The 26,900-nt window shown below is 40.8% G+C and overlaps 6 protein-coding genes and 1 long non-coding RNA gene across 8 annotated transcripts; all 7 read right to left on the bottom strand.

The window, feature by feature from the left end:
* Window positions 1-3,302: 3,302 nt before the first annotated feature.
* LOC124221041 (odorant receptor 10-like) lies at window positions 3,303-5,371 on the bottom strand. The gene is made up of 5 exons (XM_046630668.1): window positions 4,392-5,371; window positions 4,200-4,299; window positions 4,007-4,102; window positions 3,758-3,913; window positions 3,303-3,677 (listed from the first exon to the last, which is right to left on the bottom strand). Exons 1-5 carry the CDS (start codon window positions 5,246-5,248, stop codon window positions 3,612-3,614), a joined length of 1,275 nt encoding a protein of 424 aa, XP_046486624.1. The 5' UTR covers window positions 5,249-5,371; the 3' UTR covers window positions 3,303-3,611.
* Window positions 5,372-6,541: 1,170 nt separating this feature from the next.
* LOC124222321 (uncharacterized) lies at window positions 6,542-7,477 on the bottom strand. Its single transcript, XM_046633142.1, has 3 exons — window positions 7,011-7,477; window positions 6,835-6,934; window positions 6,542-6,652 (listed from the first exon to the last, which is right to left on the bottom strand). The coding sequence occupies exons 1-3, from the start codon at window positions 7,475-7,477 to the stop codon at window positions 6,542-6,544; spliced, it is 678 nt and encodes a 225-aa protein (XP_046489098.1).
* Window positions 7,478-9,967: 2,490 nt separating this feature from the next.
* LOC124222320 (uncharacterized) lies at window positions 9,968-10,622 on the bottom strand. Its single transcript, XR_011177528.1, has 3 exons — window positions 10,574-10,622; window positions 10,293-10,391; window positions 9,968-10,213 (listed from the first exon to the last, which is right to left on the bottom strand). It is a non-coding gene; the product is annotated as an uncharacterized lncRNA (long non-coding RNA).
* A 117-nt stretch (window positions 10,623-10,739) lies between these two features.
* On the bottom strand, window positions 10,740-11,613 carry LOC138190329 (odorant receptor 4-like). Its single transcript, XM_069137389.1, has 2 exons — window positions 11,425-11,613; window positions 10,740-11,327 (listed from the first exon to the last, which is right to left on the bottom strand). Exons 1-2 carry the CDS (start codon window positions 11,611-11,613, stop codon window positions 10,740-10,742), a joined length of 777 nt encoding a protein of 258 aa, XP_068993490.1.
* A 3,320-nt stretch (window positions 11,614-14,933) lies between these two features.
* LOC124221104 (odorant receptor Or2-like) lies at window positions 14,934-17,594 on the bottom strand. Of its 2 annotated transcripts, none has more exons than XM_046630776.2 (6): window positions 17,460-17,594; window positions 16,296-16,876; window positions 16,106-16,205; window positions 15,916-16,008; window positions 15,680-15,835; window positions 14,934-15,591 (listed from the first exon to the last, which is right to left on the bottom strand). In XM_046630776.2, the coding sequence occupies exons 2-6, from the start codon at window positions 16,844-16,846 to the stop codon at window positions 15,544-15,546; spliced, it is 948 nt and encodes a 315-aa protein (XP_046486732.1). In that variant the 5' UTR covers window positions 16,847-16,876; window positions 17,460-17,594; the 3' UTR covers window positions 14,934-15,543. The 2 variants fall into 2 exon arrangements, with proteins under 2 accessions (XP_046486732.1, XP_046486731.1); XM_046630775.2 differs by lacking the exon at window positions 17,460-17,594 and adding an exon at window positions 17,278-17,341.
* Window positions 17,595-18,787: 1,193 nt separating this feature from the next.
* Window positions 18,788-21,493, bottom strand: LOC124221216 (odorant receptor 10-like). Its single transcript, XM_046630977.2, has 6 exons — window positions 21,439-21,493; window positions 20,250-20,827; window positions 20,022-20,121; window positions 19,814-19,912; window positions 19,576-19,731; window positions 18,788-19,489 (listed from the first exon to the last, which is right to left on the bottom strand). The coding sequence occupies exons 2-6, from the start codon at window positions 20,696-20,698 to the stop codon at window positions 19,442-19,444; spliced, it is 852 nt and encodes a 283-aa protein (XP_046486933.1). The 5' UTR covers window positions 20,699-20,827; window positions 21,439-21,493; the 3' UTR covers window positions 18,788-19,441.
* A 2,480-nt stretch (window positions 21,494-23,973) lies between these two features.
* Window positions 23,974-26,101, bottom strand: LOC124221080 (odorant receptor 10-like). The gene is made up of 6 exons (XM_046630724.2): window positions 25,799-26,101; window positions 25,007-25,584; window positions 24,781-24,880; window positions 24,601-24,699; window positions 24,368-24,523; window positions 23,974-24,295 (listed from the first exon to the last, which is right to left on the bottom strand). Exons 1-6 carry the CDS (start codon window positions 25,985-25,987, stop codon window positions 24,248-24,250), a joined length of 1,170 nt encoding a protein of 389 aa, XP_046486680.1. The 5' UTR covers window positions 25,988-26,101; the 3' UTR covers window positions 23,974-24,247.
* Window positions 26,102-26,900: the final 799 nt, after the last annotated feature.

Below are 26,900 nucleotides of genomic sequence, written 5' to 3'. Positions count from 1 at the left end.
GGGTGATGCGTTATTTTTCAAACCCACTTCGACGTCCGGCTCACCGGGTGACGAATTGCGAAGTGATTCCACAAAACTCGAACAGTGTCGAGAACATCCTCCATACAATGGCGAGTTGGGATAATAATTTCGAAACGGGGCCTGCCGAGTTTAAGTCTTACCGGAAGGGAGCTGGGCTAAAGGAGAGAGGAGGAGGGACTCTAATTGTAAGTGAATCCCCGCTAATTAGTCATTCCGCTCGTGAGGCGAGTGTCATTTGCGGCGCTTGTCTCAGTTCGCAGAGACGCTGAGTATACTCGAATCGAATTTAGCAGTGAACTCTTAGATCATCCCGAGTCTCGAAGTTTGTCACTTAGCTCGGGAGACCGTCGTTCCAATTAATCGCAATCAATGACCGTTCAGAGCCCGGTATTTTAGCCGTCACACACGGTAAAATCGAATCGCCAAGCTCTCTATTTTCATAAATATCGCCGCGCGTACCTGCGGCTCCGGTAATTGGCGGCCATATCGGTAAGCATGGAGGTCGCGGGCGCTGAAGAGCACCGTCGAATTAATTGTACGAGTATATAGCAACCGCTGTACGGGTGTGGCTGAGAGGCGCAGCTGCCGCGGACACCCGTCACACCGACGCTTCCTACTATCCCGACGCCGAGCGTCGCGGTACGGCACCATAATAAAGAGATTCCTGGAGATTCCGCGAGCACGCGAGGTCCTCCAGTTAATGAAATCTATTGCCAGCTGAACCGCAGACGATGAATACCGAAATTGAATCGTCCATTTTACCGCCCTCTTCTTCGCCGTTCCTTTTCCCACATTCCGACAACCATTTACCTCACATCGGAGCACGGAGGGAATCATTTCTGGACGGGATGCCTGGCTCGTGTTTCTTACCGGGTTAACAAGCGCGTCGAACCCCGAAGCGATACCGCATGACTTATTCTAAGCCTAATTGACAATCGTCCAGTTTCGTTATTATTTTGGATTATTCATGGCGGATTATCCGCCGTGAGGGTCCAAACGTTTCGAGAACTTCATCGAAACGGTCCGCGCAGTAAAGCCGGGTGAAAATGAGGGAAGAATTGGAGATTTTCAGGTCGAAGGTATACCTACCGACTGACAATAGGATAGAGATTATAGGACGAGCTCGGGCGTCGACTAGACACCGGCGTGAAAATACAGGGGAATTCACTTATCCGGTAATTGCCACGGAGGTGGGATACACTCGCCTTATCTTTCCCTTTCGCCACCCACCGTCAGCACTCTCTTATCCCTTAAGTGGCAACAAGTGGGGGGACTCTCGTACCTCCTCATTGTCAATGTCGCGCGTCAAGACTTCGCCAATCCACCTCTACCACCTCCGCTTCCGGCGCCGGCAGGGTTTACTTTTGGCGACATTCTGACATTTCGCGAGCAATTATCTGGTAATTAACTACAGGTGCGGTGATGACCTGAAGCCATGATTGCACGGTCCTTAGCTTTAGACAGGTTGGTCCTTGGATCCTCGACGGACATCCGTATCAGGCAAGGAGGGCGCGAATCAATGGATTTCGTTTTATTGCCCAGGATAGAAGCAAAAGCAGAAGCAGACCGAGTCATTTTTCCGAATCAAGCCCGGCGAGGCCGCAAATGCTTCGTTGTTATCATTTACTGGCGCCTATTCCACCGCCCGGGAGGGTCGATCCATCACTACTGTAGTCACTGGCTATCTCTCTGTCTTCATCTTTATTTATAATCTCCCACTCCCCGAGCGCAGGTTTGTTCATCCGTATACCAGAAGATTCGTCCAAGAAGAATTGGATCGACCTGAGAACAGCCGACCGTCTTTCTCCGTTCTCGCATGGTTTTTATCCAAAAAAAGGGACCTCGGTTCATGAAAAGCAATGAACTATTCGATTCGCCAGCCCCGTCCAATTTTATGCCGCGTTCAAACCTTAGATATACGGAATTTTCAGTCCAGTATTATATACGTATAGTGTCAGAGAAACGTGAGACGTTTATTTCACCTTCACCTTCGCCAGTCGAGTGATCATCCTCCGCTAATTCCAACTGGTTAATGATTCGAACGCTGCCGCACGCATAGCCCGATGTGTCTGCACATCCTGATTTGTGTGCAACTGCACATAAAGCTACGCTGCTGCATACTTACTACCGTATAAGACGTGACTGTCGATAGCTAGGCCAATCGGAGTCTGTAGTTATCTCGGAGGACTGCTACTGTAACGAGTGAGCGTAGCAACTTCTTGCGGACCAAGACGTGGCTTTTGCGACTCGGGCTAATCGCCGGTTCTTTTCATATTCTCATAACGGACGATGCTGGACAATCGTGGTTTTTGTTTTTTCTTTATTATCATGACTTCGAAAACCAGTGTGGGGAAATCGTTCATGAACTGCGGGCTTTTCTGCAGGTAAATTGTAATTCGCAGATGAATCAAGGAATGTGACAATGATATTCGGTCAGGTTCTGGAAAGGGTGGCGAGCACTTCTTCTTACCAGATCTACGAATCCGTCTGCCAAGGGGCGCCGAAAGGATGATCGATGCTCAACCTAAGCCAAGAGCTACACTGAAAACCTCTCTTCCCCCAATAATTCTTTCGGGCTATTTTCCGAGCCAATTCATCTCGACCTTCATTTTCCAAGTGCCAATTTCCTACCTCCAACTGTAAGGAGTCACACTTACGCTAAATAAATCAGATGGATACACATTCAACTTGAAATACGAAAATATCCCTCAGCGGCTTTACAGCGATTCTTCTCTCGGTGAAATATCACAAGTTGAAGTGACGCAAAAAAATTTCCAATGACGGCTGATTCGATTGTCTGCCTGTTCGATAAATTTTTATTTTTCACTTCAACGACGGATCTTCTAATTCGCCATGTTGTGTTGAAGGATTCTCTGTAAGTCTTGGAAAATCGTAATACTTTAAAAATGACGGTGCCAGACAAGTTTTACCCTGATTTTCTTTTTCGCAAATTTCTCAGCCTTCTATGGCCCTGATGCAAGCTGATTTACTCGTTCACATCGCCTTTATCCCGTGAAGGTGCCTGATCGACAGCGGAGATTCCTGGGCTTTTTGACTTTACCGGCAACCTCCCCGTGAAATATTCACCCTTGCAAGCAAAACTCCGTGCCCAACGTTGCAGGCATCCTCGTAGCTTGAGCTACCAGCTGTTGAAAAAGTCATAATTTTGTGATGAATGTACCGAAAACAGTGAACCTTATTGTTAGTTTTGAACGAAATAATATATTTGTCTGCAAATAAACAAATTTCCAAATCGGAGGAAATAAATTCGAGTGAAAACAATCTTTTCGAGTAACGTTTATAACCTTCGTCGTCTCACTTTACAGATATGCGAGATCAGTGTTAGTGAGATATGCAACCATTTTCACGTCTATTACTCAGCTTCGGCAAAAGGACCATCGCCATTGACGTTTTGAATGACTAGTGAATCAAATATCGTAATCGAGATTTGACAGGGCTTCACAGTTCGTGCGCAGCATGATCATGAAAGTGAAAAAAATATTTAAGAATTGGAAAATTTACACAGCACATGTATTCGAATTGAAATAAGCTCAGTAGATTGTTTTTCGTCGGTGTATCGAGTTTGCTGATTACAGTTGTTTGTCCTGATTGAATGACCTTAGCACCGTGAAAAAGGAGACAGCCGATGAAACCATCTGAAAATGAGATACAGCGAGTCACAATGGAGAATGACTTACAGTTTAGATTCCATAGGAAATAAAGACGAGACACAAACCGATGCAAAAGTTTCCAGGGAGAGGTACACGAATTTTCCAGCTGTCAATCGGACCGGCTTTTGAGCTCTCAGGATCACGATTTGAATAGATTTTTGAAGGGCACTTGGCCAATGATACCACGGGACAAAATAAGCAGCGTCTGCAATTGCTTCGCTCTTTTTGAGCCAAGAGTTGTTTTTACATGATACCGTGGAGAAAACGATAATTTACTCAAACCTATGATTTACTATTTTGGTCGGGGAATTTACCTCTGTCATCAGATCGTGCGGTGGCCAGTTGCATATTAGGAGTTGAACCAGTCCAATGACAATTTGCGAAGAGTACTTGAATTTGTCCTGGTCATTCTAAAACAGCATTTTAAATTTTTGCACAATTCACTCGGAAACGATAAGTAAGAGACACGAATACCCGTCGACTTTCACACTCAATTTCGTGACTCACCCCGGTCAATTTGAACCCAACCGCTGATAAGATGTAAGTGCTCCCGATAAGTTGCGTGAGAAATATGATCTTCGTTAATCGTTCGATGTGCATGCATATTCTGCAAATGAAATTCGATTTATCAATCATGGTGTTGGCAGTTTATCATTCTCGATTTCTCCGATCCTTGCAAGGAAAGCAACACAGACTCACTTGAGAATTATTTTGTGATAATTAAGACAAGACCTAAGCTCAGACGCCACTGACGTTTCTACAGGATTGTTTATTCCGATTTCCAACCTGGAATCCACTATTGCTTGGTTATAGCGGTCAGAGATACGAGGAATGATTTTGTCGCTCTTGTCGTTCATTTGAATCTTCATCGATTGTTCCATACTTCTGAATCGGTTCCGGATAACTCTCAAGTGTCCGCAGACGGTTGTTATCAAAAGTGGTCCAGCCATGTCAACGCCGACACAAGTCACACCGACATTAAGCATACTAAAAACCTGAATAAAGTAGAGAATTTCGTAGCAGGGTGACTGATTTACCTCGGTAAAAAAGGCGTAAGGTAAACTTCTGGTCGCGTTTGAGTTACTGTCGTGTAAATGGACGAAGAGTGGCGCGATTGTGTAAAAAAATATTGTGAATATGCACTGCGACAAGAAGAAGTAGGTGAGGTTTTTCGCGCCTTTCATTAGCGAATTGACACATCGACGCTCATCATCGGATGCAGTCTTCCACAGATCGTCGAGGGTCCGCAATATTTTATGCATATCGCCTCGTAACCAGTAGGCAATCAGGTAACGTACAAGTCCTCCGAAAAGGGCGATTATCAAGGCGAGGGACTCGATCGCTGTCTCCAAGAAAGCCGCGTGAATGAGAAAGTCGTAGATATAGGCCGAAGTGTGAAGTATCAGTGCGGCGCCGGAAATGATGGTCAAGCCGCAGCTGAGGAGCGTCTTCGAGGAAATCTCATCGTCCATCGGAATGGTCCCGGAAAATTTTAACAGGGCAACATTCATACGAATGACTTGACTAAATGATTCCTCAGTTTTGGCTGTAGCCATTTATAGCTTTGTTAGTTGACCAGTCAGTCGTACGGCTGATTAAAAGACTGCAAAATCGAAAAATCGTGCGTCAATGACGTTTGAGTGATTATATTCACCCGAAAAAGCAAGACTAGTTACTTCCCGATTGTTCGAGTCTGACTGATGCTTGTGATGCCTGTTGAGAGATTGAAATCACGAGCACAAATAGCCGGAACCGATCAAGTATTCGATCTGCGCATGCGCTACCCCTTCCACTCGAATGTTTTGTACTTTTGTGGATAGAAAAGTATCTGGACAAGTTACTGGAATAAGTCAGAAGGTTTCTGCCTTCTTTGCAACGGCACGATACTGCATGAGGTACCGTAAGAGGGGGCGTGGGTAATGAGTGCAGAAAATTGTATCATCACTAGTGGTGCACGAAGTAAAATATCAAGAAAGAGAAAGTGATAATGCACTTTTGCGGATAAAATGGAAAAATTGTATTTGCAAGACGAATACAAATTGTAGAAACGAATGAGCACCAGTAGTTGATTCATGTTAATTTCGTGATTTCCCGTGGATATAAGAATATGTTCTTATTCATGCTGCAGTAATAATTTGGAATAGATATGCTGAAGGGAAAGGTCTGGCGCAGGTGTGTCATTTTTTATTCACATGAGTTTGACTGCGACTTGAATCGCTGAGCTTAGAAAAGCAAAAGCCTGGGGCGTTCCTCAACTTGGTAAAGTAATGTGTGGGTGGGCGTTCTGTACCGATCGGCCCTGTGCGCAAAGTTTGTTAACTGCAACAGTTTGCCCAGTGACTGTGTATTTTCTTACATTGCACGGGAATTCGCGAACTTGCATGCCTCAACATGAATACCAATGACTTGAACTTTCGTGAAAACTGTCAATTAGAAAAAAAATCAAATATGATTCAAATTCTTACAGATCCGTTCACAGTTTGTAACTATAAATATATGTACGCTATTTAGATGGCAGAATAGATGGTCCTCAGCAACATGAATAACGACATCGCAGAAGAGATGATCTGAAATTAAGCTTCCTTGTATCTCCATGACCCGCTTATAAGTGATCGTGATATAGTAACTTACGGAGGCTAAAGTTGCCAGAGAGTATGTAACAAATTTCCCAGCGGTTAAGCGGGCGGGACGTTGGGATCGTGCCATCATAAACAACACCATGTTTCTGGTACGAAGTGAACAGCGGTACCATGGAATTGCGTAAATCGATTCAGTCACCGTGGTGCTCTGCTGGGAAGAAGTCAATTACCGGACATAATCGAATCCCAAAATTACTTGGCACGAGACTATCATATACTGACTTCGGTGATGAGGCACTCCGCTGGCCAACATGAGATGGACAGTTGACCAATGGCCAATAAGAAGGTGCTGAAGAATTGGAAAATTTCTGACCCATGCATCTGTGGAAAAACAAACGATACTCAAATTAGAATGACTTTTATTTTCACTTGGACTACGTTAAATGTTTTTTCCATAAAGAAAAAAACCACAAGTAGAGGAAATACGTATAGTTGTATATGGTGGTTGATTAAAGATCTACAAAAGATGTAATCTAGCAATGAAGGTCATGGTTTCATCTCACCCTTGTCAGTCTTGCCGCTGAAATACCCAACATGTAAAGTCCGCCCACAGCTTGCGCCAAATTGGCGTAGCAAACAGCGTCCTCCAATTGCGCGCAAAAACTAGAGTTTAGAGAAAATAAACAGTGTGAGATAACCCGATCAATCTGCGTGGCAGTTTTAAAAATTTCACACGTACTCCATTACGATTTGGTGACGCAAAGTGCACTTCCTCAGAGTTTTTTCAGCGCATTGATCTATGCACCGTTCGCCGTGTTTTGACTTCTTATTGGCAATATTGGCCAGCCAGTTTTGGATTAGTTTGAGCTGCCCGCAAGTGTGTAGAGCCAAAAATGGACCGACGAGATCGCAGCCGATTATTGAGCAGAGGCAGACAGAAGTCGAAGCTGATTGGATGGCGAAGATAATTTCATATCTTGGAGACTTTGAAGAGTCCATGTTTATTTGGTATGGCCAAGACCTGCTACTGACAACTGCACCCGGTATAAGCTCCTTGATTATGGGGGGAAATATCCACATGGCGGCTCCAACGACTTTCGTTAGGCACAAGCCAAGACTAAGCAATCTTGCTCTATTTGTCCATACAGAAATGATTCTCAAATCGATCGGGCTTGCGTCCTGCCACAAGGCCTCACACGTCGACATCAGACGTCATATCTTGTTGCGATTCCAGGCAATGAAGATCATTTTAAATCCTGCTCCAAGTACTCCGGCCACAGTGTTCAATGTGTCGATTGCCTTGTCTCGGCCAAGATTCTGCACCTCAAATGAAAGAGCGTAATGATTACTCAATTAACTGCTGAAAATCGCGAAGTGGCGTCATGAAGTTATTCAATGTTTTTTGTTGTTTCAGGTGAATATTTACTTTTGCAAACATTTATTCTAAGTATTTTTGAGGTCAAGGAATTTCATTATGACCATAAAAAGTTATTTGTTCAGTGCATTCGTACAGTTTTGAGGCCTCAAAGTTGATGATTATTTGATAATTTTCTTAAATGTTGTCATAGAATAAACTGTCTTCATTTCTTCCGGAGGTATTTTTCTTTTAAAAAACATGAATAATACTGTTATTGAGTCCAAATACGCAATTTCCAGAATTACCAAGTAATTTTTCTAATATTAGCTAGAGTTATAATACCGTACATTAAATCACATTGACTAGGTGATTTTTGAAATTGCGTATTTCAATTCAAAAATAGTATTGTTCAATGTTTTTCGAAATCAAAATTAATCACACAGAAAGAAGATGATAGTTTTTTCTATGACGCCGTTTCAGAAAGTGGTCCAAAACTCCTCAACTTCGAGGGCTCAAAACTTCATGAACGCGTGGAAAAAATAACTTTTTATGGTCGTAATGGGATTACTTAACCTGAAGAATACTCAACACACATGTTATCAAAAGTAAATAATCACCTGAGACACCGAGAACATTGAATCGCCATTCTGAGCAGTTACGTTACAGGGGCGATTGATGCCGCTATGACACATTGGCAGTTAAGTGGTTGATGGTGAAATTGAGTGACTTGAAGAAAATCTGAATCTCTTTTTTTTTATGCAATAGTCGAGCACTTACCGTAGAGAGCATACAATGAATGACTGGGATGATGATGCTACTGACGCACAAAATTGTGAACGCAGTTAGGAATATACTGAGTCGTTTTTTCCAAGTGGTTGGAGGTCCCTTCAGAGGAAGGATGCCGAAAAATTGAAGAGAAAAGTTGATTATACGCGCCAGATCGTTGAAAGATTCTTTTTCCGGCATTGCTGTTATCGAAAGGAGATATTGACTGCAGACACCAGGGAGTATAAACGCGCGAATGTTATGACTGCGAATAATTCATCGATGTGAAGTCTGTTCGGTGGATTAACAGTGCTAAATGAGTTCTGTTACTTTCTACTGCAACGTCGATCAAGGTTTGCTTCGAAAGGGCAGAGGAGCGTGATGCGAAGTTTAATTACTGCATAATTTAATGAATCACCCCATTAGATAATGACTTGTATCGTTAACTGAAGTAAATAGTTGACGAGTTATCCTAAATATCTCACGCAAGTATATAATTATTTCTTCACTATAGAAGCTTAATTGTGAGATAAAACTAATTAACAACCTACTGCTGGAATTGACACCGTGAATTAATGTGACGGTACAGAAAATTGTCACGTGTACTTGAAGTTTTCAGGTGACGCCATTAAAAAAACTCAACTCATTCATAGACAATGATCTTGTCAAAAGGCTATGTAAAAACAGTAATTGCATAGTGAAAATTGCCGCGTTGTTTACTACAGCAATTAAAGTATCTTTCCAAAGACATTTGTCGGTTGGAAAATATCGTCTACACATTACTTTTATTTCAAGTGCTACTGCAAAATTAAATTTATTATCAAGTTGATCGATTGATTTCCAACACAATATTCGGATAATGCATCGTTACAATACAGTGGAGGTTGGTATGTAAGGAACTCGAGTTTATTAAAATTTCATTGCTCTGATTTTCGATCGATGATGATGCATCATGCAGACATATACATTCACCCTAGTATTTAGCTGCACGACTCATTGTCACTTACCCTACTATAACGTTCATTATGTACCGTTATGTGTAAAATGGACGAATTGTTTTTGCAAGACGAATACATATTTTACCAACGTTTCGTAATTTCGTTTCGGCATAAAAATATGTTCTTATTCACGATCCAGTAATAATTGGGAATGGATGCTGGTAGCAAACGTTTGGCGCAGGTGTGTCATTTTTTATTTCCATGAGTTTGACTGCGAGTTGAATCTCTAATTATAAGCTTAGAGAAGCAAAAGCCTAGGGCGGCCCTCATAACTTGGTAAACTAATCCGTAAGTGGGTGTTCTGTGCCTATCGGCCTGTGAGCAAAGTTTGTTAACTGCACTTGTGGCAGCTATAGATAAGACAGTATGCCCTGTAGTGACTATCCTTTTTCTTACACGGCACGGGAATTTCCAAATTTGCATGTCTTAACGTGAATACGAACTTTTGTAAAACCTGTTAATTGGACAACACAATGGAATTACATTCAAGTTCTTGGAAATTCGTTCGGAGTTTGTAACTATACGTAGATGTATGCACGTCATTTACGTGGTAGAATAGATGGTCCTCAGCAACATGAATAATGACATCGCAGAAGAGATGATCTGAAATCAAGCTTCCTCGTATCTCCATGACCTACTTAAAGTAATGGTGTGATAGTGACTTACGGAACCTAAAGTTGCCAGAGAGTATGTAACAAATTTCCCAGCGGTTAAGCGGGCGGGACGTTGGGATTGTTCCATCATAAAGAACACCATGTTTCGAATACGAAGCGAACAGCGGTACCATGGAATTGCGTAAATCGATTCTGCCACCATGGTGCTCTACTGGCAAGAAACGAAGTAAATTAATAGAGATAATCAAATCCGGTAATGACTTGGCACGAGACTATCATATACTGACTTCGGTGATGAGGCACTCCGCTGGCCAACATGAGAGGAACAGTTGACCAATGGCCAAGGAGAAGGTGCTAAAGAATTGGAAAATTTCCGATCCTTGGATCTGTGGAAAAACAAACGATACTCATATCAGAATGGCTTCCATTTTCACGTGGACCACATTGAAATGATTTTCGATGAGAAAATAAGTTCAAGTAGAGTGTAATTGTGTATGTCAAATCAGGTATGTGGCAGTTATCAGACACCCATGACAGATGCAATCAGCCAAAGAATGTTTCATCTCACCCTCGTCAGTCTTGCCGCTGAAATGCCCAGCATGTAAAGTCCGGCCATAGCTTGCGCCAAATTAGAGTAGCAAACAGATTCCTCCAATTGCGTGCAAAAACTAGAGTGTAGAGAAAATTAGCAGTATTAAATAACTCAATCAATCTGCGTGGCAGTTTTAAGAACTTTACACGTACTCCATTACGATTTGGTGCCGCAAAGTGCACTTTCTCAGAGTTTTTTCAACATATCGATCTATGCGTCGTTCACCGTGTTCTGACTCTTTCTTGGCAATATTGGCCAGCCAGCTTTGGATCAGTTTGAGCTGCCCGCAAACGTTTAGAGCCAAAAATGGTGAGACAAGATCGCAGCCAATTATTGAGCAGAGGCAGACGACAGCGGAAGCTGATTGAACGGCGTAGATAATTTCATATCGTGGAGACAGTGAAGAGTCCATGTTTATTTGGTATGGCCAAGACCTGCTGCTGACAACTGCACCCGGTGTAACCTGCTTGATTATGGGGGAAAATATCCACATGGCGGCTCCAACAACTGTCGTTAGGCACAGGCTAAGACTAAGCAATTTTGCTCGATTCGTCCATACAGAGATGATCCTCAACTCGATCGGGCTTGCGTCCTGCCACAAGGCCTCACACGTCGACATCAGACGCCATATTTTATTGCGATTCCAGGCAATGAAGATCATTCGAAGTCCTCCTCCAGCTACTGCGGCTACAGTGTTCAAGGTGTCGATTGACTTATCGACGCCAAGATTCTGTGCCTCGCATAAAAAAACGTAATGATTAATGGTGGAATTGGGTAGCCCGAAAAAAATCTCGTCGCTTCCTTTTATGTACAAGTCAAGCACTTACCGTAGAGAGCAGGAGATGAATGACTTGAACGATGATGCTACCGACGCACAAAATTGTAAAGGCAGTTAGAAATTTACTGAGTTGTTTTTTCCAAATGGTTGGAGGTCCGTTCAGAGGAAGGACGCCGAAAAATTGAAGAGAAAATTTGATTATACCCGCCGCATCGTCGAAAGATTTTTGTTCCGGCATTTTTATTATTCAAATGAGATATTAACTGTAGACACCGGAAAGTATGAACGCGCGAATGTTATGATTGCTGATGATTCATCAATTTCAAGTCTCTTCGGTGGATGAAGAGTGCTGAATGAGTTCTGCGACTTTCAGTTGTAACGTCGGTGAAAGTTCTCTCCGACAGGGTTGACGAAGGAAGGTGATGCGAAGCTTAATTGTTGCATAATTCAATGAATCACCCTATCAGATAATGACTTGTGTCGTCAACTCACGTTCTCACGTAAATAGTTGACAAGTTATCCTAAATATCTTACGGAAGTATATAATTATTCCTCCACTACTGAAGCTTAATTCTGAGATAAAATTTGACGACATCCGATTGGTAAAATTGATACAATGAATGGATGTGACACTGTGGCAGTATCGTAAAATTGTCAGTTATACTCAAGATTTTAAAAAGATATCAGTGAAACAACTCATCTTATTCATAAACAATGATCTTGTTAAAAGGCTATTCGAAAAGGATTCATTGCGGATTGAAAACTTCCGCTGTACTTGTTTAATACAGCAATTGAAGTATCTTTCCGAAGACATTTGTCGGTAGAAAGAATATTGTCTACACATTACTTTTATTCCAAATGTTGCTACAAAATTACATTCATTATAAAACTGATCCAGTGATTTCCAAAATAATACTCGGATAATAGATGATATAATACAGATAACGATGGTACGTAGGGAACTCGACTTTATTAAAAATTGACGAGTTAGATTTCTACAGCAACTCTCAATTTTCTTCGCGGACTCGAAAGAGAAATTAATGGTTAAATTTAATATATCGTATTTTTTACTATAAAGACCGTTGGTTATATACACACGCATGACTATGAGCCTTGGATTGTACAATTTTTTCAATCTCCTTTGTTACAAATTGTATTCAAATAAATTCGGTACTACTGTTTCGCTAGTTGGATTACATCGCACTTGAAAATAGAACTTTCCCAGCCAGAAATAATCCCAGAATGATTTTTGCACGGCCATTGGACGGCTTCGTTGAACGGAACAAAGGGAGTAGTGGAATCGGACGAATTTTGCAAAGTGAATAGCGAATCGGTTCGAGTAGCAATCGCGGGGAACTCGGAGGGAGATGAGCTGCTCCAAAGAAAGACAAACCTGAACTGAATTTCGTGAGCCTCATGCACGGTACCTGCAGAAAGTTTGGTGCGGACTTCTACAGGCGAACTTATTATCCCCTCTACGCCCTTTCCAGTATTATACGATTTTGGCGAAAACTCTCTCTGCATGTGTTCGAAGCTCCGCCCTGCGAGCAATTGTCAGGTCGGCAAGGATAAACGGTGAGCAATGATTCATGCGATCAGTGGTCATGCGAATGGTGATCACAGTTGCACCATGGGCGCCAAAGGCCTCTCCCTTGGACGTATTTTTGACACCATCCTTGTCATTTCAAGACCCGCATTTTGATTTGTAGTTCTCGAATCAAATTTACTTTGTCGTCAACAACTCGATATGCGCGTGAATGAAGAAACGCAACTTTTTGCAGAGAAGCTAGTGTCTCTTCTCGACTTCACGAAGCTGGATCAGTGAGTTGTGAGCGGGAGCGATCTAAAACTGCAAATCGATTAGCCAAAATTTCTGGCAAGTAAGGCTATGAGGTTCATAGGTACACAGTCACTATATAATTTATCCGTATAGTGGGATAATGGTAGTAAAAGGACGCCGGAGTCTTTTTATTGAAACGATTATTAGAATTTTTTGACTTTTTATAGAACTCGCTCTCGCGGTCGATTATATTCCATTATTGCCAGTATGCAAACGCTCTATCTCTTAAAACCCAGCCTTTAGCTGAGTTGTGTGCAAGAAGCGCGAGTTGGGATCATTTGAAAATAATGAAAATATACGTGATCTACACGCGTGTTATGATTCAAAGTTTGAAAATATTGAATTAAAATTCATATTAAACGGAATGCGATTTGAAACACCGGATAAATTTGAATTTATTAAGCGGGCTGCCGTTCGAGATCGAACGGCCAGGCGCAAATAAAAGTCAATAAAACTATTTATGGGCACGGATATTTTCGTAATCTGGCCATACAAGATATCTCATACCGTTCTAATTTACTGCAACATAAGTTGTCACTGCAGACATGTTTCTCAATTTATTGAAATAAGCTTACAGTGATCGTGATTTTTTGTCGACTGAATGTTCTTATTCGTTTATCAGCGCGGCGAGGGATTCAATTATTCAGACTTGAGCTCATCTTAATGTATCCATCACATGATATGGATACATTATACATTTCATTGCAAGTATCCATTCACCTCATGCGGAATGGAGTAAGTATTTCACGCTTCACGTCCACATCACGAAATTCACTTTCGGTAAAATTTCACCTTGCTCTGCGTAGCAATTATTGCAAGGGCGGGATATCAAAACGAAGATACTTGCAGGAAATAGATGCGGTTTGTAATTGTAGCGCTGGATTCTCCACAGCCTTGTAACTGTACCGACATTACGTAGATACAACGCAAGAGAAAACTCGTGAAAGAGAAGCGCCGGACAATATCTTTATTCATTATTCACCCATATGTGACCACACCCTGTGGATACTCTTTCAAACTCTATAAGGGCGACGAGCACTTGCTTGCTTACTTTTCGCTGAATAATAATCATGGAATACCCAGACGTGTAATTCATGCAATTTTTTGAATACGTGGCGCGACCACGGAGCTCGTATTGGGAATCCACGCATCTGTCGATCGTGGCTGATTAGTATTAATATCGCGGAACAAAAAAAGAAGAAAAAAAAACAAGAACCGAATCGTACCATCGCCCTTTCGTCGTTCTTAACAGTCGACGATTTCATTATGCAACATGCATTATGTCTATAGTTTCCGTGAATATCCGCGCTTCAACTCAATTCAACACGCGATGGTAAGACGCCATGCTGCGTGCTTCGTTCTTTGCTTGCTCAATAGACCGAGGATTAAGATTGAGAATTGTTTTACCTAGGAATAAAATAATGACTCATTGTTTTGAAAAACAATTCTACCAAACGAATCATCTGCACTGCACATCTTTATTAGTTTCGGTTTTCGGGTGTTTCGAGGGCAGTATAACTTATTGTGATTATCTCGCACATGTCGTGCTACTTCGCATATGTGATACAAAAAGAAATTGGTGATTTCTTTCAGTTATCTCGCCACGTTAGATTAAAAATAAGTACATGAATTCTTATGCAAAAGTGTCTGTAAATGATTTCAATAAACATTCAATGCTATAAAACTTTTATTTCAATTCCGTATTGTGACATCGGCTCATAAATTATTATCGCAGATCTACGTTCTGCACGCAATTTATACTTCTTCATTTCTAAATCTAAGATACCGATTGAAGAGGATCGTTGAATTGAATCGTATTAATTATTTATACGCTGCGTTATGCTATTGAATTCATACAACTGCTTCTCTTTGATGCAAAGAAATGGCATCAAAAGAAGTCACACTGGTTCTCGAACAGTATTTCCCGTCACTCCCTGAATTTGCCTCTGCCAAATTCAAGTATTAGAAATTGAAAACTCGAGTACAGATGTTCCGCATATTTTTGAATACTAATTTGTTTCACAATATTCTCATTCGTCCATATTGTTACACACAAGAAAATACGTTTTTTTAATTCATCAAACATGTTTACCTAAATAAGAATTTACCCCATATACGAATGTTGTTTGACAAAATTCAATAGGCTGCGAATCACTGAATAATGTTTTAAATCGAGTGAAATTTTTCGAATAAGAAGTATCTTGAAATATCTTGTCAAATAAATACCTATTTTTTATTATTAAACCGTTTCTTTCAGTGCGGCCATGTTAAGATATTCCGACCACAAATACGAGTACAATTTCAATTTATGCATGCAAGATCCGTGATTCATAAACTGCGGAGGAGCATGCAGAAAGATATACCGCTGGATGTTATCTGAAAAAAATTTCAATTAGACGTTGACATGGCTAAAATTTATGAAACCCATTGAACAATAATAAGTTTTAGACATTGCTCGACGTACAGAAGAAAAAGCCTCCAAGGATAATGGTATGAATTTTCCCGCGGTGAGTATCGCCGGGCGCTGAGATCGTGCGATCAGAACTACAGCCATAGTTTTCACCAGGGGCGATCCATCGTACCATGGGACTTCATAGACCGCATGCGCTATTTCGGTGCTCTCAAGCCGATGGATGAAGAAAATTGATATTTGAATTTCACGGTTTTATACCTAATATCCAACCATACGTAGGTACTCACTTCATAAGAGAGAGTATCCGATGGCCAACAAGAAAAGAAAAGCCCGTTGATGGACAAAATAAATGTTGCAAAGTATCGAAACGATCCCGAACTCTATAACATATCATCCATTATCTGAGAAGATGGTCAATTTGAGTAGGGATTTTTGAAAAAAATATTTTTGTTAAGCGTAGAGCATTGTAAGCTTCACCTTTGTGAAACTTGCCGCGGAAATTGCCATGATGTACATCTCGGTGACGATTTGTATTAGATAATTATACCGAATCGCATTTTCCAGTTCGGTACAGAGTCTGTAAAAAAAAAAAAAAAAATTGATTACGAGTAAAAAAATTATCAGCAAGACAGTTGTTCTGAAATAATTTTGTAGAAGGAATTCTTACTCCAGAACGATTTGATGGCGGCGGACGCACTTCTTAAATCTCTCCTCGAGACCATCGTTAGTGTTTCCTGTCGTTTGGCTGTATTTTTTTTTCGACAAATCATCTCTGAGCCAGCTTTTGACAAGAGCGAGTTGTCCACACAGGTACAGAGTTAATATCGTCCCGGTCATGTCGCAAGCAGCGATGTACGACATGCTGCAGAAGCAGCATATCACCTGAACGGCGAACTTGATTTCATACTGTGGACTCGGAGTTGAATCCTCTTGAGGTGTGAATGGGTAATATTTCGCTGTGGAATTTTCAGGAAGTGAGAGCTGTTGGAGCGTCGCAGCAACGACGAACACGCTCACCAGACAATTTGCGGCACAAAAGTAAATCGTACTGATAAATTTAGCCCGTCTGATCCATGTTAAAATTATTTTGCGGTCTGCGGGAACGGATTGATTCCACAATTCTTTGCAGGTAGTAAATAAACGTGTGATCCTATGACGATATATCGTAACGAAGATCGATCTGATTTGCCCCGTTAAAACCGCCGTCACGAACAGCATCGCTTCGAGCAAACCATCCGTGTTGTAATTCTGCATTGAACAAAGATAGACGGATCGTTTCTGGACTAATTATTGACGAGAGATGATGAAAAATAACGATATCGCCGAAAATATTCAGATACGATTTTATAAACTGCAAATTTTCGGCAAAGTACAGCAGTCACATTTCAGAATTTCAATTGGCTATGCGTTAGCTAATCAGTGTTTGGTCAATTATAAGATCGCTTTCATACATTGTTCAAATCATCAATTGGTAGTAAAACACATTTTTGTTTCTATCAATCTATCAATCTAGCAATCATTCGGTACTTTTGGCTCAACTTTGACCAACCAGTTAACAATAGCATGGGCTGAAGCAATATAAAAATACTGTATAATTGTTAACTTCAAAGAAACTTGTCAGAAATTAGCATTTTTAGTTTACAGCTTACCCGGAACAATATGAAATTCATTTGAGGTACGAGCACGAAGAAGCTATGCAACATTGGAAATACTGCGAGGGACTGACTGAGACATTTTTTCCACAAAAACGATTCACCGCTGATAGGAAGAATACCCGAAAATTGAAAAAATAATTTCGCCAGCCAAAAATGATCCCAGAAAGATTCCTGACCAGACATTATTGCAGGACTTCGAATATGCGCTGGAGTTTAGTCGAGGAACCGTATAATTTATTGCTATAACGAGCAATAGTGAGGAGAATCCAACTGTCGAGCCGAAGAGCTTTACGACAGATGAGTTGCTGTCAAGAAAGGCAAACCCGAACTGAATTCTGCGAGCAATGGGCGGACAACGCCTGGAAGAACTTTGGTGCGGACTTCTGTGGGCGCAGTTATTATCCCCTCCGCTCCTCAACGATTTTGCATATGCAAAGGAGTCGTTTTTTGCGAAGACTCTCGTTGCTAGTATCCCCGCTAGCTCCACCCCGTCAGCAATTGTCAAGTCGGCACGAACGAACAGTGATAAAGTAATGAATAGTTCACGAAGTTGCTCGAGACGGCGTCGTTTCCCTAGTCTAGTCGACTTGACGATGATAATGTAGTGACATAAGTTGGACGAGGTAGAAATCCGAGAAGTTTTCTTCGCCACTTTTTAACGCGGCTTTCAAAGACGAGAGAACTGAAGATATCATCTGAAAGGTGATCGTTAATTTTGTAAAAGGAGGATGATATAATAACAGCTGAAAGCTTTTAATTGGAATGAATTGTTAATGAATTCGTTTCGTCTTGTAAACCATCCCCACTGATGATTCCGTAAACTTATATACCATGATCAAAGATTGATGCAGATTGATCGTTGGTTTTTGGCTACATGGAAAACAACCCAGTCGTCTCAGGATCGATAGTGTCTATCCTGTTAGTTATAAGCGAGCGTTGCAGTCTCCGTTGGAACTCTTTTCTTTTCAGTCTTCTATCAGCCAGCAGATATTTGTATCAAAGCTGATACCACTGAACCACTTCTTTCCGCTCTTTCGTTTGTATGACGCTTTAATTCCGTCGGCTTGATTTCATTCACGGTTTTCGTCAGCAATGTTGTCCGCAAGGATCGATAATATCCATGTTGAACGTAATTAGAAGCAAAAATTCAGACCGAGGGCAAACTTCGCAGACCAACGGTAAGAGTTGCTGCCGCGAAACGCGGACCGTCGAGTTTTGTAGGTGCGCTTATTATTTCCTATGCATCGCTTGCACAATTACACATGCAATACTAATGGTGGTGGTGAATACTTTCTGCGCATTTCTTCGCAGTCCCACCCCACGGTAATTGCTAAGTCGGCAAGGATGAATGGGGAACAGTAGCTAAGTAACCAATGGTCGCAAATTTTTCTAGACATTTCAAACAAACAAGCATTTGGAGTGAAATTAATGAGAAAAAACGTCCTTGCAAACTTACGAGAACTTTGTCAAGAAATGTGAGTTTCATGTTTACGGTTAAATTTATAACTGCAGCCATTTACAGTTGTGTATTTTAATGTGATATGCTTTTTAGAATGAATGCCTTACTCAACTCTTGACAACCTTTTGAAATTCTAGCTGTAGTTAATCTTCCGCTTAAATATGATGAAAAATTTACAATTAAACATACGACGAAGCATCTGTTGTCGGCGATCACTGATTAGTACTAGGTACGGTTATCAAGAGAAACATAAATAATATAAATGATAGTTACACTCTCGATTAAGTCGAAATGGACAATTATCGATGTACACCTATACCTTGTATTATGGAAATGATTTTCACGAACCCTCGTGATTTTAATCTATTCCACACTGATCAACTGCCTTGTCTACTGGCTTGCGTATTGTTTTATTAACAAACGGATTGAGGTGCACTCCGTACTAATGACGCAATTAAAAGATATTAATGAAAAGCGACTAATTCTGTGAAGCTTTGTGTTATTTTTTTTATGCCCAGGTCATATTTTAGACTGAAAAAATATCCGAGACGTTGAACTCTTCTAACGAATCGGTAATCGTAGCTCGTTGCAAGAATTTTTATTACGAGGATGAAACTGTTATCAAACTGGCACATACCCATGATCGAAGGTACAGGTGCATATTACTGCTAGGCTTGAAATACACCATACATAAATTACTCAGAAACTGCTTAAGACCATGCAAAAGGATATGCCACTCGATGTTATCTGAAAGTAATTTGAAAATAACTGCGTGAGTGAACCATGATTAGAAATTACACGCCGTGCAGCATAGAGGCAAAGGTATGACTTACAGAAGAAAAAGCTTCCAAGGACAACGGTAGAAATTTCCCTGCGCTCAGCGTTGCTGGACGCTGAGATCGCCCCAGCATAATGATGATCATAGCTCTTACGGAGAGTGAGGCATCGTCCCATGGGACCTCGTAAATCGCCGTCGCTATATTGCGACTCTGGAAAAACGGCGAGAATTGAAAATGCAATACGGCTGCAACGTTGAGTGGAACGATATCGATATTGTTCAATTGAACTCACCTCTACAGAAAGAGTTTCCGCTGGCCAACAAGAAAAAAAAAGTCCATTGATTGCCAACAGGACTGTTATAAGATGCCGCAAGGACCCGAAATTCTGTAACTGCAGGTGAAAAACGAGGCTTACGTCAAATGCGGAAAGTTTCTGTTTGGTTTTTACGATGAATGATGCCATCTTATTCGAGAGAGACGGACGATATTTGCTAGTTTACCTTAGTCAGCTGCGCTGCCGAAATTGCCATTATGTACATCTCAGTGACGAGTTGTATCAGATAATTATATTGATTTACGTCTTCAAGCTCGGCACAGAGGCTACGAAAATTCGGAATTTTGATTATATCTCTGGGATTGCGATACATCTGAATCGTTACTCAAGCAATTAGTGACCTGTTATTTCGTGTTTAACTTTGAAAGCAATGAAAAATAAACTGAATACTTACTCCAATACAAGTTGATGGCGACGGATGCACTTCTTCAACCCCTCTTGGCGACTTTCGTCGGTCTTTTTACCCGTTGGATCGAGCTTTCCCTTTGCAAGCTCTTCGAGCCAGCTTCTAATGACGGCCAATTGTCCGCATATGTTGAAACTCAATATAGTCCCAGTCATGTCGCAAGCAGCGATGTAGGACATGCTGCAAAAACAGCATATCACCTGAACAGCGTACTTGATTTCATACCGTGGACTCGGAGTCGAATCCTCTTGAGGTGTGAACGGATAAAATTTCGTTGTGGAATTTTTAGGAGATGAGCGCTGTTGGAGCGTCGTCGTCATGATGAACACCGTTACCACACAATTTGCGGCAAGAAAATACACCGTGCTTATAAATTTAGCCCATATGATCCAGGTCGAAATTATTTTGCGATCTGCGGGAGCGGAATGGTCCCACATCGACTCGCAGATGGAGTACAAGCGTGCAATTCGAGACCGATACGCAATAACAAAGAATGATCTGAGTTGACCCGTCAACGCTGCGGATACGATTAGCAAGCCTTCGAGGATGTTGTCTATGCTGGGATTCTGCATGGAAAACAGTTTTTACGTTATTGTTATTTTGTGTTATTGTATACAAGTGGCTTGGATATGTGATAAAATGACCTCGTCAATTCGACAGTTACATTTTCGTCGTCAATAAGAAATTTTGCGAATTAGTATTGTCAATTCTCTGAAACCATTGAATCAGTTAGACTTCGGAACCTTACCAGCTGATCGTCAGTAAGTCGAATAAGGTAACCCGCATAGTAAGGCAAAATATGTCAATATTGCAAATAACGAATATACAAACAAATCGAGCGAGTGTTTTAAGTACTTTATCTTATTGATTGTTCAATGAATTTCATAAGCATTGATTCACCATTTCGATTACACACGAGATTTAATTTGTCAACTCGCTTTTGACACGCATCCCTAGAGTAGCAAAATACTCGAGAAGTACTGCGAGGTTTCAAATAGTAGGGAATTGACAATATTCTTTCAAATGTTAATATTATTGCAAAAGTAAAAAAAAAAAAACTGCTCGATCTACAGTTAAAAATTGATTAAAATCAAGTAGAAGGAGTCACTATTCGTCAGGATGTGCCACTTTTCAGTAATTGATATTCAGAGTCTACAACAACCAGTTTTTAGCTTACACGAAAAAGAATGTATTGAAATTCTGGAATGAGCGTACTAAAGCCAGCCCACAGTGGCAAGAGTGCCAGAAAATCGGTGAGTCTTGATTTCCACAAAGCAGATGATCCACCGATAGGAAGAATGCCCGCGAATCGTAGAAAGAATCTCGCAAGCCAAAATTCATCCCAGAAAGCTCTCTGTGCAGGCATTACAAGACCGCGTTGTTAGTCGTTACACGTTTGCCTTTATCTTGGACCGCCACGATTTTACGAAATGCAATGCAGACAAACGGAAACTCGAAGCAATGATGTTGTTTGCAAGAGAAGAGTTGCTCCCAAGAAAGACAGGCCCGAACTGAAGTGTCCAATTCATACGCACCGAGCTTGCAACTCGTATGTTGCGGACTACTCGTTATCCCCTCTGCGCTCCTTCCAGTATTGCATACGTGGGACTAACGATTTGAATGAGAACTTTCTCTGCTTGTATCTGTAATCCCTCCCAGCCAGTCATTTTTCATTCGCCAAGGATGAACACGGGAAAGAATTCTTCGCACCAATTTTGCCTCAATGGTTACGTTGATGACGAAGTGTAAAGTTCTAGCCGTAGAGCAGCCCATTATTATTGAATATTCCACTTGAGTGAATTTGAGAAACCTCATCTCTCACTTGTCGGTATTCGAAGATTTAAAAAGAATGTAGCTCCCACCAAACTTGTGGCAGCTATAATCGTTGGCGTTCCGTTTCAACGTTCAATGTGTCCGTGTCTATATTGATACGTAAACTAACGACCCGTCTAATTCAAAAAATTTGGTATTGCAGTGATATGTGCGAGTAACAAATAAAGCTCGAAGGTCCGACCGTTGGCTGCTGTCAGACGCAGATAAAACCAATCAAATTATCAGATTATGGTTTAAACCTCGTGAAGCCAACAAATTGCTGATCCGTAGAGGAGATGAAAATTTTTATATTCATTCGATAACCACTAATTGCTGAAACATGATTAAATTAATAGACAAATGTTGCACCTTTTAAGTTGTACAGCTGTAAAAATATTGAAAAATAGAAATGAAAAAAAAAAAAAACATGAATACAACAGAATCAAGTGACGATAGGAATGGCAACTTACATATTTGAATCGTGTAATCAGAAGGGTGAACACAACACACGATCTCCTGAATAATAAAGAACGGGACAGACATAAAATGTTTGCGACTCTTTTTTCGTGCTGCTCACCCTCTGCTCCGACATTGGGAATTGAGACATCTGTCGCTCATGACTAATCAGAAGTAATATCGCAAAAAAACATTCGACCATCGCCGCCCTCTATTCGAACTTACCATTGCCGATGCGTTTCTCTGCCGAGTCCCATGCCGGACATATCGTGAAGTTTACTCTTCCGCCACTCTCACTCCACCCTACACGCTATGCGCAACCCTCATGCAGCGTTAATCTTTGGTTTACGGACCGGCCCAACTCAACCACCCTAATTGTAGACGTCTAGGTTATCGATGGTTCTGATGTGGTATAACGTATTAGACGTGCGCGTATCGGGCGTGGTTCGTTTCGATGTGCAACTGCACCCTGCATTGTGGGCTTCTTTCACGAATACTTGTGCTATGACTCCGCCTAGACGTTGCGCTGCTATACTGTCTGGATGATGGCTTCCTTAATTTTTTTATAACAACTGCATTGAGCACACTTCACCCTGACGGCAATTTGAAGATGTTAATGAAATAGTGAAGCCTGTATTCCTCGTTAGATCTTCAGATTACATTTCAGACTGAATAAATAATCGAAAATACATATATATGATCGAAACACAATTGACGAAGTAAATCCTTTCTAACACCTCGGAAGGATCGATAATAGTTACATATTCGAATATTTTTGTCAGGATTAGATTGTTTATTAACGACTTATAGACTCGAATATTCTTTACCAGTGGTTTAATTCTGCACAATTGAATAAATTCACTGAGAAACGATGTTGGTTGCTGCCTAATTGTAGATCCAAGCGTAGTAAAAAATTACAATAAAATAACTTGGATATTGGTACACTCCTTGCGGGGAAACGTACCTGAGAAGCGCCAGCGATATTAAGACTCTAAAATTTATATTGAATATGAAAAGTGTGAATTTCCTTACCTTTTCTGCTTTCGCCTTTTACTCGAAACAATATTTTTTAAAAACACGGAATCTCAAAATTTATCCGTCCGATTGACTCGAAATTTGGACAGATCCTTATTATATCGTTATTTATCGAATGACTGGATGATTTTAGACATCATTCATTCATTCGTTAATAACAAATTATTAAGATCATTTATTTTGTGGAAAATTGAACTCTTTTTTTATCAATTTACACAGCCTTTTGTATATAACACGTGGCAATCTTGAGCTTTAAGTAATTAAATTTAGACTTCTGTTTATCAACTATTATATTTTACACGGTAAAATACTTCTTTGAATCAATGCCTCAGCATCTAATAATCGACGTGAAGCCTGTTTTCTTTTCGTATGCCAAGATGGCGTTTTTGATTAAATAAATACGTCAATACACGAATCCTTAAAATAGTTTTACTGTCTCGTGAAAGCCCTCAACAACTAATTAGTAATCGTAGCTCGAAATATATTCAACAGGATCGTTGAACTTTTGCGCCCTACTAAAGGAGAAGGAAATTTTAGCGATTGTTAAACGAATCAATTTTTCAATAGTTACCCAGACATTTCGAATATCTTTGATACTTGAATATTTATTACGACGTGACGTCAGCACGATTGAAGGTACAATGCTCTAGTGTTTAATGCGAAATGGACTCTTGAGAAACAGTTTAGAAGCTGCTTAAGAGCATGCACAAAGATATGCCACTGGATGTTATCTGAAATTATTAAAAATATTATAACATCAGTGAATGCGAGTCGAAAAGGAGTAGGGTGAAAGTTTCACTTACAGAGGAAAAAGTTTCCAAGGATAACCCGACGAATTTCGCGGCGCTCAATGTTGCCGGCCGTTGGGATCTTGCCAGCATAACGGCAACCATAATTCTCTCGGAACGTGATCCTTGATACCATGGAACCCCGTAAACAACCTGAGCGATGTTACTGCTCTGAAAGAATCGAAAAAGAAAAATACAGAACAGTAACAAGACAAAGCCGGATAGTTTGGACATTGCTCAATTCTCACCTCGACTGAGAGAGTATCCGCAGGCCAGCAAGAAAAGAAAAGTCCATTGATTACCAGTAGAAATGTTATAAGGTGCTGCAATGACCCGAAATTCTGCAACTACAGATAAGAGACCAGGGCTGAGTTGAACCAAATGTCTTAATTCTTCAATTACATTGAATAATAATCGCTATAGTTCACCTTTGTAAATTCAGCTGCTGAAATGGCCATTATGTACATCTCAGTGACGATTTGTATAATATAGTTGTATTGATTGACATCTTCCAGCTCAGCGCAGAGCCTAAAAAAAAGCAGAATTTTGATTGTTTCAGTGGAATTTTGAAGAATCTGAAATTTAGGTAAATCGAGTACCAAACTATTTTTGTATGTACCAGTCCAAAAGCAATCGACAAAATAAAATACTCACTCCAATACGATTTGATGACGACGAATACATTTTTTCAACCCCTCCTGAAAACTAGCATTCGTATTTCCATCCGCTACATCAAAATTTTCTTTCGACAGCTCCAGAAGCCAACTACGAACGACAGCGAAGTGTCCACACATGTTGAAACTTAGTATAGTCCCAGTCATATCACAAGCAGCAATGTACGAAACTCCGATGTAAGTGATGATAGTCTGAAGCGTGTACTTGATTTCGTACTGCGGACTAGGAGTAAAATCCTCTTCGGGGATAAACGGATAAAATTTTGTGGTTGAATTAGCAGGAGCCGAAATCTGCTTTACTACCGTATTCAGAATGTGCATGGCAACCACACAATTAGCACCATAAAAGAAAACGGTACTAATGATTTTGCCTAGCTTGACCCAAGGCAACATTATTTTACGATCTGCGAGGTCGGCCTCTTCCCACATCGTCTCACAGATTAAAAACAAGCTCATGATTCTATGACGATACACCATAACGAAAACCGATCTGAATTGTCCTGTCAAAACGGCGGATATAATTACCAAAGCTTCGAGCAAACCATCTACGCTGGGATTCTGTATCAAAAAAGGGTTTATATAAATTTATCAAAGGACATAAAACAAAGCTTCTGTGTTTTATGCTGCGCATTGACGCTGGTATTTTTTCTGCACAGAACTACAGCAAGAAAAAACGAGAGTAATAAGTAAGGTCTGAAGCCTGATCGGAACGGCTTAGGATTTCCATTATAAATACAAAAAAAAAACTGCATATTTTCAGTCTTCATCTTACTTGACAACATATGTATTGTACTTCTGGGATGAGCAGATAGAAGCTGGCCCACAGTGGTAACGTTGCTAGAAACTCGGTCAGAACTGACTTCCACAAAGCGGATGATCCACCGATGGGAAGAATGCCAGCGAATTGCAACAAGAACTTGGCCAGCCAAAAATGATCCCAGAAAGCTGTTTGCCCCGACATTGCTAGACTGAGTTGTGAATTGTCACACTTCTGGCTTTATCCGTTACGAATATTTTATTGAGAGATACGGCAAATGGATATAGAAAATGGTGATGCTGTCCGTAGGAGAAGAGCTGCTCCCGAGAAAGACAGGCCTGAACTGAAGTGTGTGAGCAATACGCGAAGAGCTTGCAACTACTCGTTGTATTCAGGCTACTCATTATCCATCCCCTCTACTTTTCTCCTCGTATCGCATCAGTGAGACAAATGTTTCCAACAAGTGCTTTCTGCGTTTGTATTCGTAATCCCTCTCTGCGAGTGATCGTCAAGTATCAGCCATGGGTGAACAGGAAACAACGACACGTACTCGCGGTTTGCATTGACGGTTACATCGACGATGAAGATTTGTATGATAAACAATAAATATTCCCAAACGAGACAATCAATATCGGTTTCAGTGTTCCGAATCATCTTGGAAGATGTTACGTTGAACGCTGAGGTGAAAAAATAACTTCAAATGGAAAAGGAAAGGCAGGTTTATCTTGCTAATTTATCATCACGGTATTAGTGATAACTGAAAAATAATCATGATCAAATTCATAGTTTGACATCGTGTATAAATACCCAGAAATAAAACGAATATAAGCAAGGGTGAATGTGGCATGGATGCAGAATTCTGTTGCTCTTTAGGCTTTCAATGCGGCTGGCAGCTAGCGACCTCAGATAGTAATAAACGCTCGCACTTCTGAATAATAATGAATGAAATAGACGTCGAACCGTGCATTTTTTTTACACAGCCCTCACCCACCGCTCCAGCGTTGGGAATCGAGACACCTGTCGTATATGTGACTGATCGGTAATGATATCGAAAAAACAGTCTACCATCACCACCCTCTCGTCGGGCTTACAATTTATTGTCGATGCGCTTTTTCGC

The sequence above is a fragment of the Neodiprion pinetum genome, chromosome 6, assembly GCF_021155775.2.
Source record: "Neodiprion pinetum isolate iyNeoPine1 chromosome 6, iyNeoPine1.2, whole genome shotgun sequence".
Classification (NCBI taxonomy): domain Eukaryota; kingdom Metazoa; phylum Arthropoda; class Insecta; order Hymenoptera; family Diprionidae; genus Neodiprion; species Neodiprion pinetum.
Note: the sequence above shows the minus strand (reverse complement) of the source record. Positions and strands in the feature narration are given on the sequence as shown.

Bases quoted from the DNA above. Each gene is read 5' to 3' on its own strand.
- LOC124221041 (XM_046630668.1), bottom strand. From the start codon at position 5,248: ATGGCTACAGCCAAAACTGAGGAATCATTTAGTCAAGTCATTCGTATG. The intron at 3,914-4,006 runs GTAAATTCCCCG...TGGCTCAAAAAG, and splicing joins CGCACGATCTGATGACAGAG to AGCGAAGCAATTGCAGACGC. The intron at 3,678-3,757 runs GTTTGTGTCTCG...TCTCATTTTCAG, and splicing joins CCCTGGAAACTTTTGCATCG to ATGGTTTCATCGGCTGTCTC.
- LOC124222321 (XM_046633142.1), bottom strand. From the start codon at position 7,477: ATGTCGACGTGTGAGGCCTTGTGGCAGGACGCAAGCCCGATCGATTTG. The intron at 6,935-7,010 runs GTACGTGTGAAA...TCTAAACTCTAG, and splicing joins CGTCACCAAATCGTAATGGA to TTTTTGCGCGCAATTGGAGG. The intron at 6,653-6,834 runs GTGAGATGAAAC...GTTTTTCCACAG, and splicing joins CAGCGGCAAGACTGACAAGG to ATGCATGGGTCAGAAATTTT.
- LOC138190329 (XM_069137389.1), bottom strand. From the start codon at position 11,613: ATGCCGGAACAAAAATCTTTCGACGATGCGGCGGGTATAATCAAATTT. The intron at 11,328-11,424 runs GTAAGTGCTTGA...TGCGAGGCACAG, and splicing joins TTCATCTCCTGCTCTCTACG to AATCTTGGCGTCGATAAGTC.
- LOC124221104 (XM_046630775.2), bottom strand. From the start codon at position 17,331: ATGTTGCATAGCTTCTTCGTGCTCGTACCTCAAATGAATTTCATATTG. The intron at 16,877-17,277 runs GTAAGCTGTAAA...TGTTCAATGCAG, and splicing joins TGAATTTCATATTGTTCCGG to AATTACAACACGGATGGTTT. The intron at 16,009-16,105 runs GTGAAGCTTACA...GATATGTTATAG, and splicing joins CCGCGGCAAGTTTCACAAAG to AGTTCGGGATCGTTTCGATA.
- LOC124221216 (XM_046630977.2), bottom strand. From the start codon at position 20,698: ATGTGGGACCATTCCGCTCCCGCAGATCGCAAAATAATTTCGACCTGG. The intron at 20,122-20,249 runs GTAAGTATTCAG...GAATTTTCGTAG, and splicing joins CGCCATCAACTTGTATTGGA to CCTCTGTGCCGAGCTTGAAG. The intron at 19,913-20,021 runs GTAAACTAGCAA...TTTCACCTGCAG, and splicing joins CGGCAGCGCAGCTGACTAAG to TTACAGAATTTCGGGTCCTT.
- LOC124221080 (XM_046630724.2), bottom strand. From the start codon at position 25,987: ATGTCGGGGCAAACAGCTTTCTGGGATCATTTTTGGCTGGCCAAGTTC. The intron at 24,881-25,006 runs GTGAGTATTTTA...GCTTTTTTTTAG, and splicing joins CGTCATCAAATCGTATTGGA to GCTCTGCGCTGAGCTGGAAG. The intron at 24,296-24,367 runs GTAAGTGAAACT...TAATAATTTCAG, and splicing joins CCTTGGAAACTTTTTCCTCT to ATAACATCCAGTGGCATATC.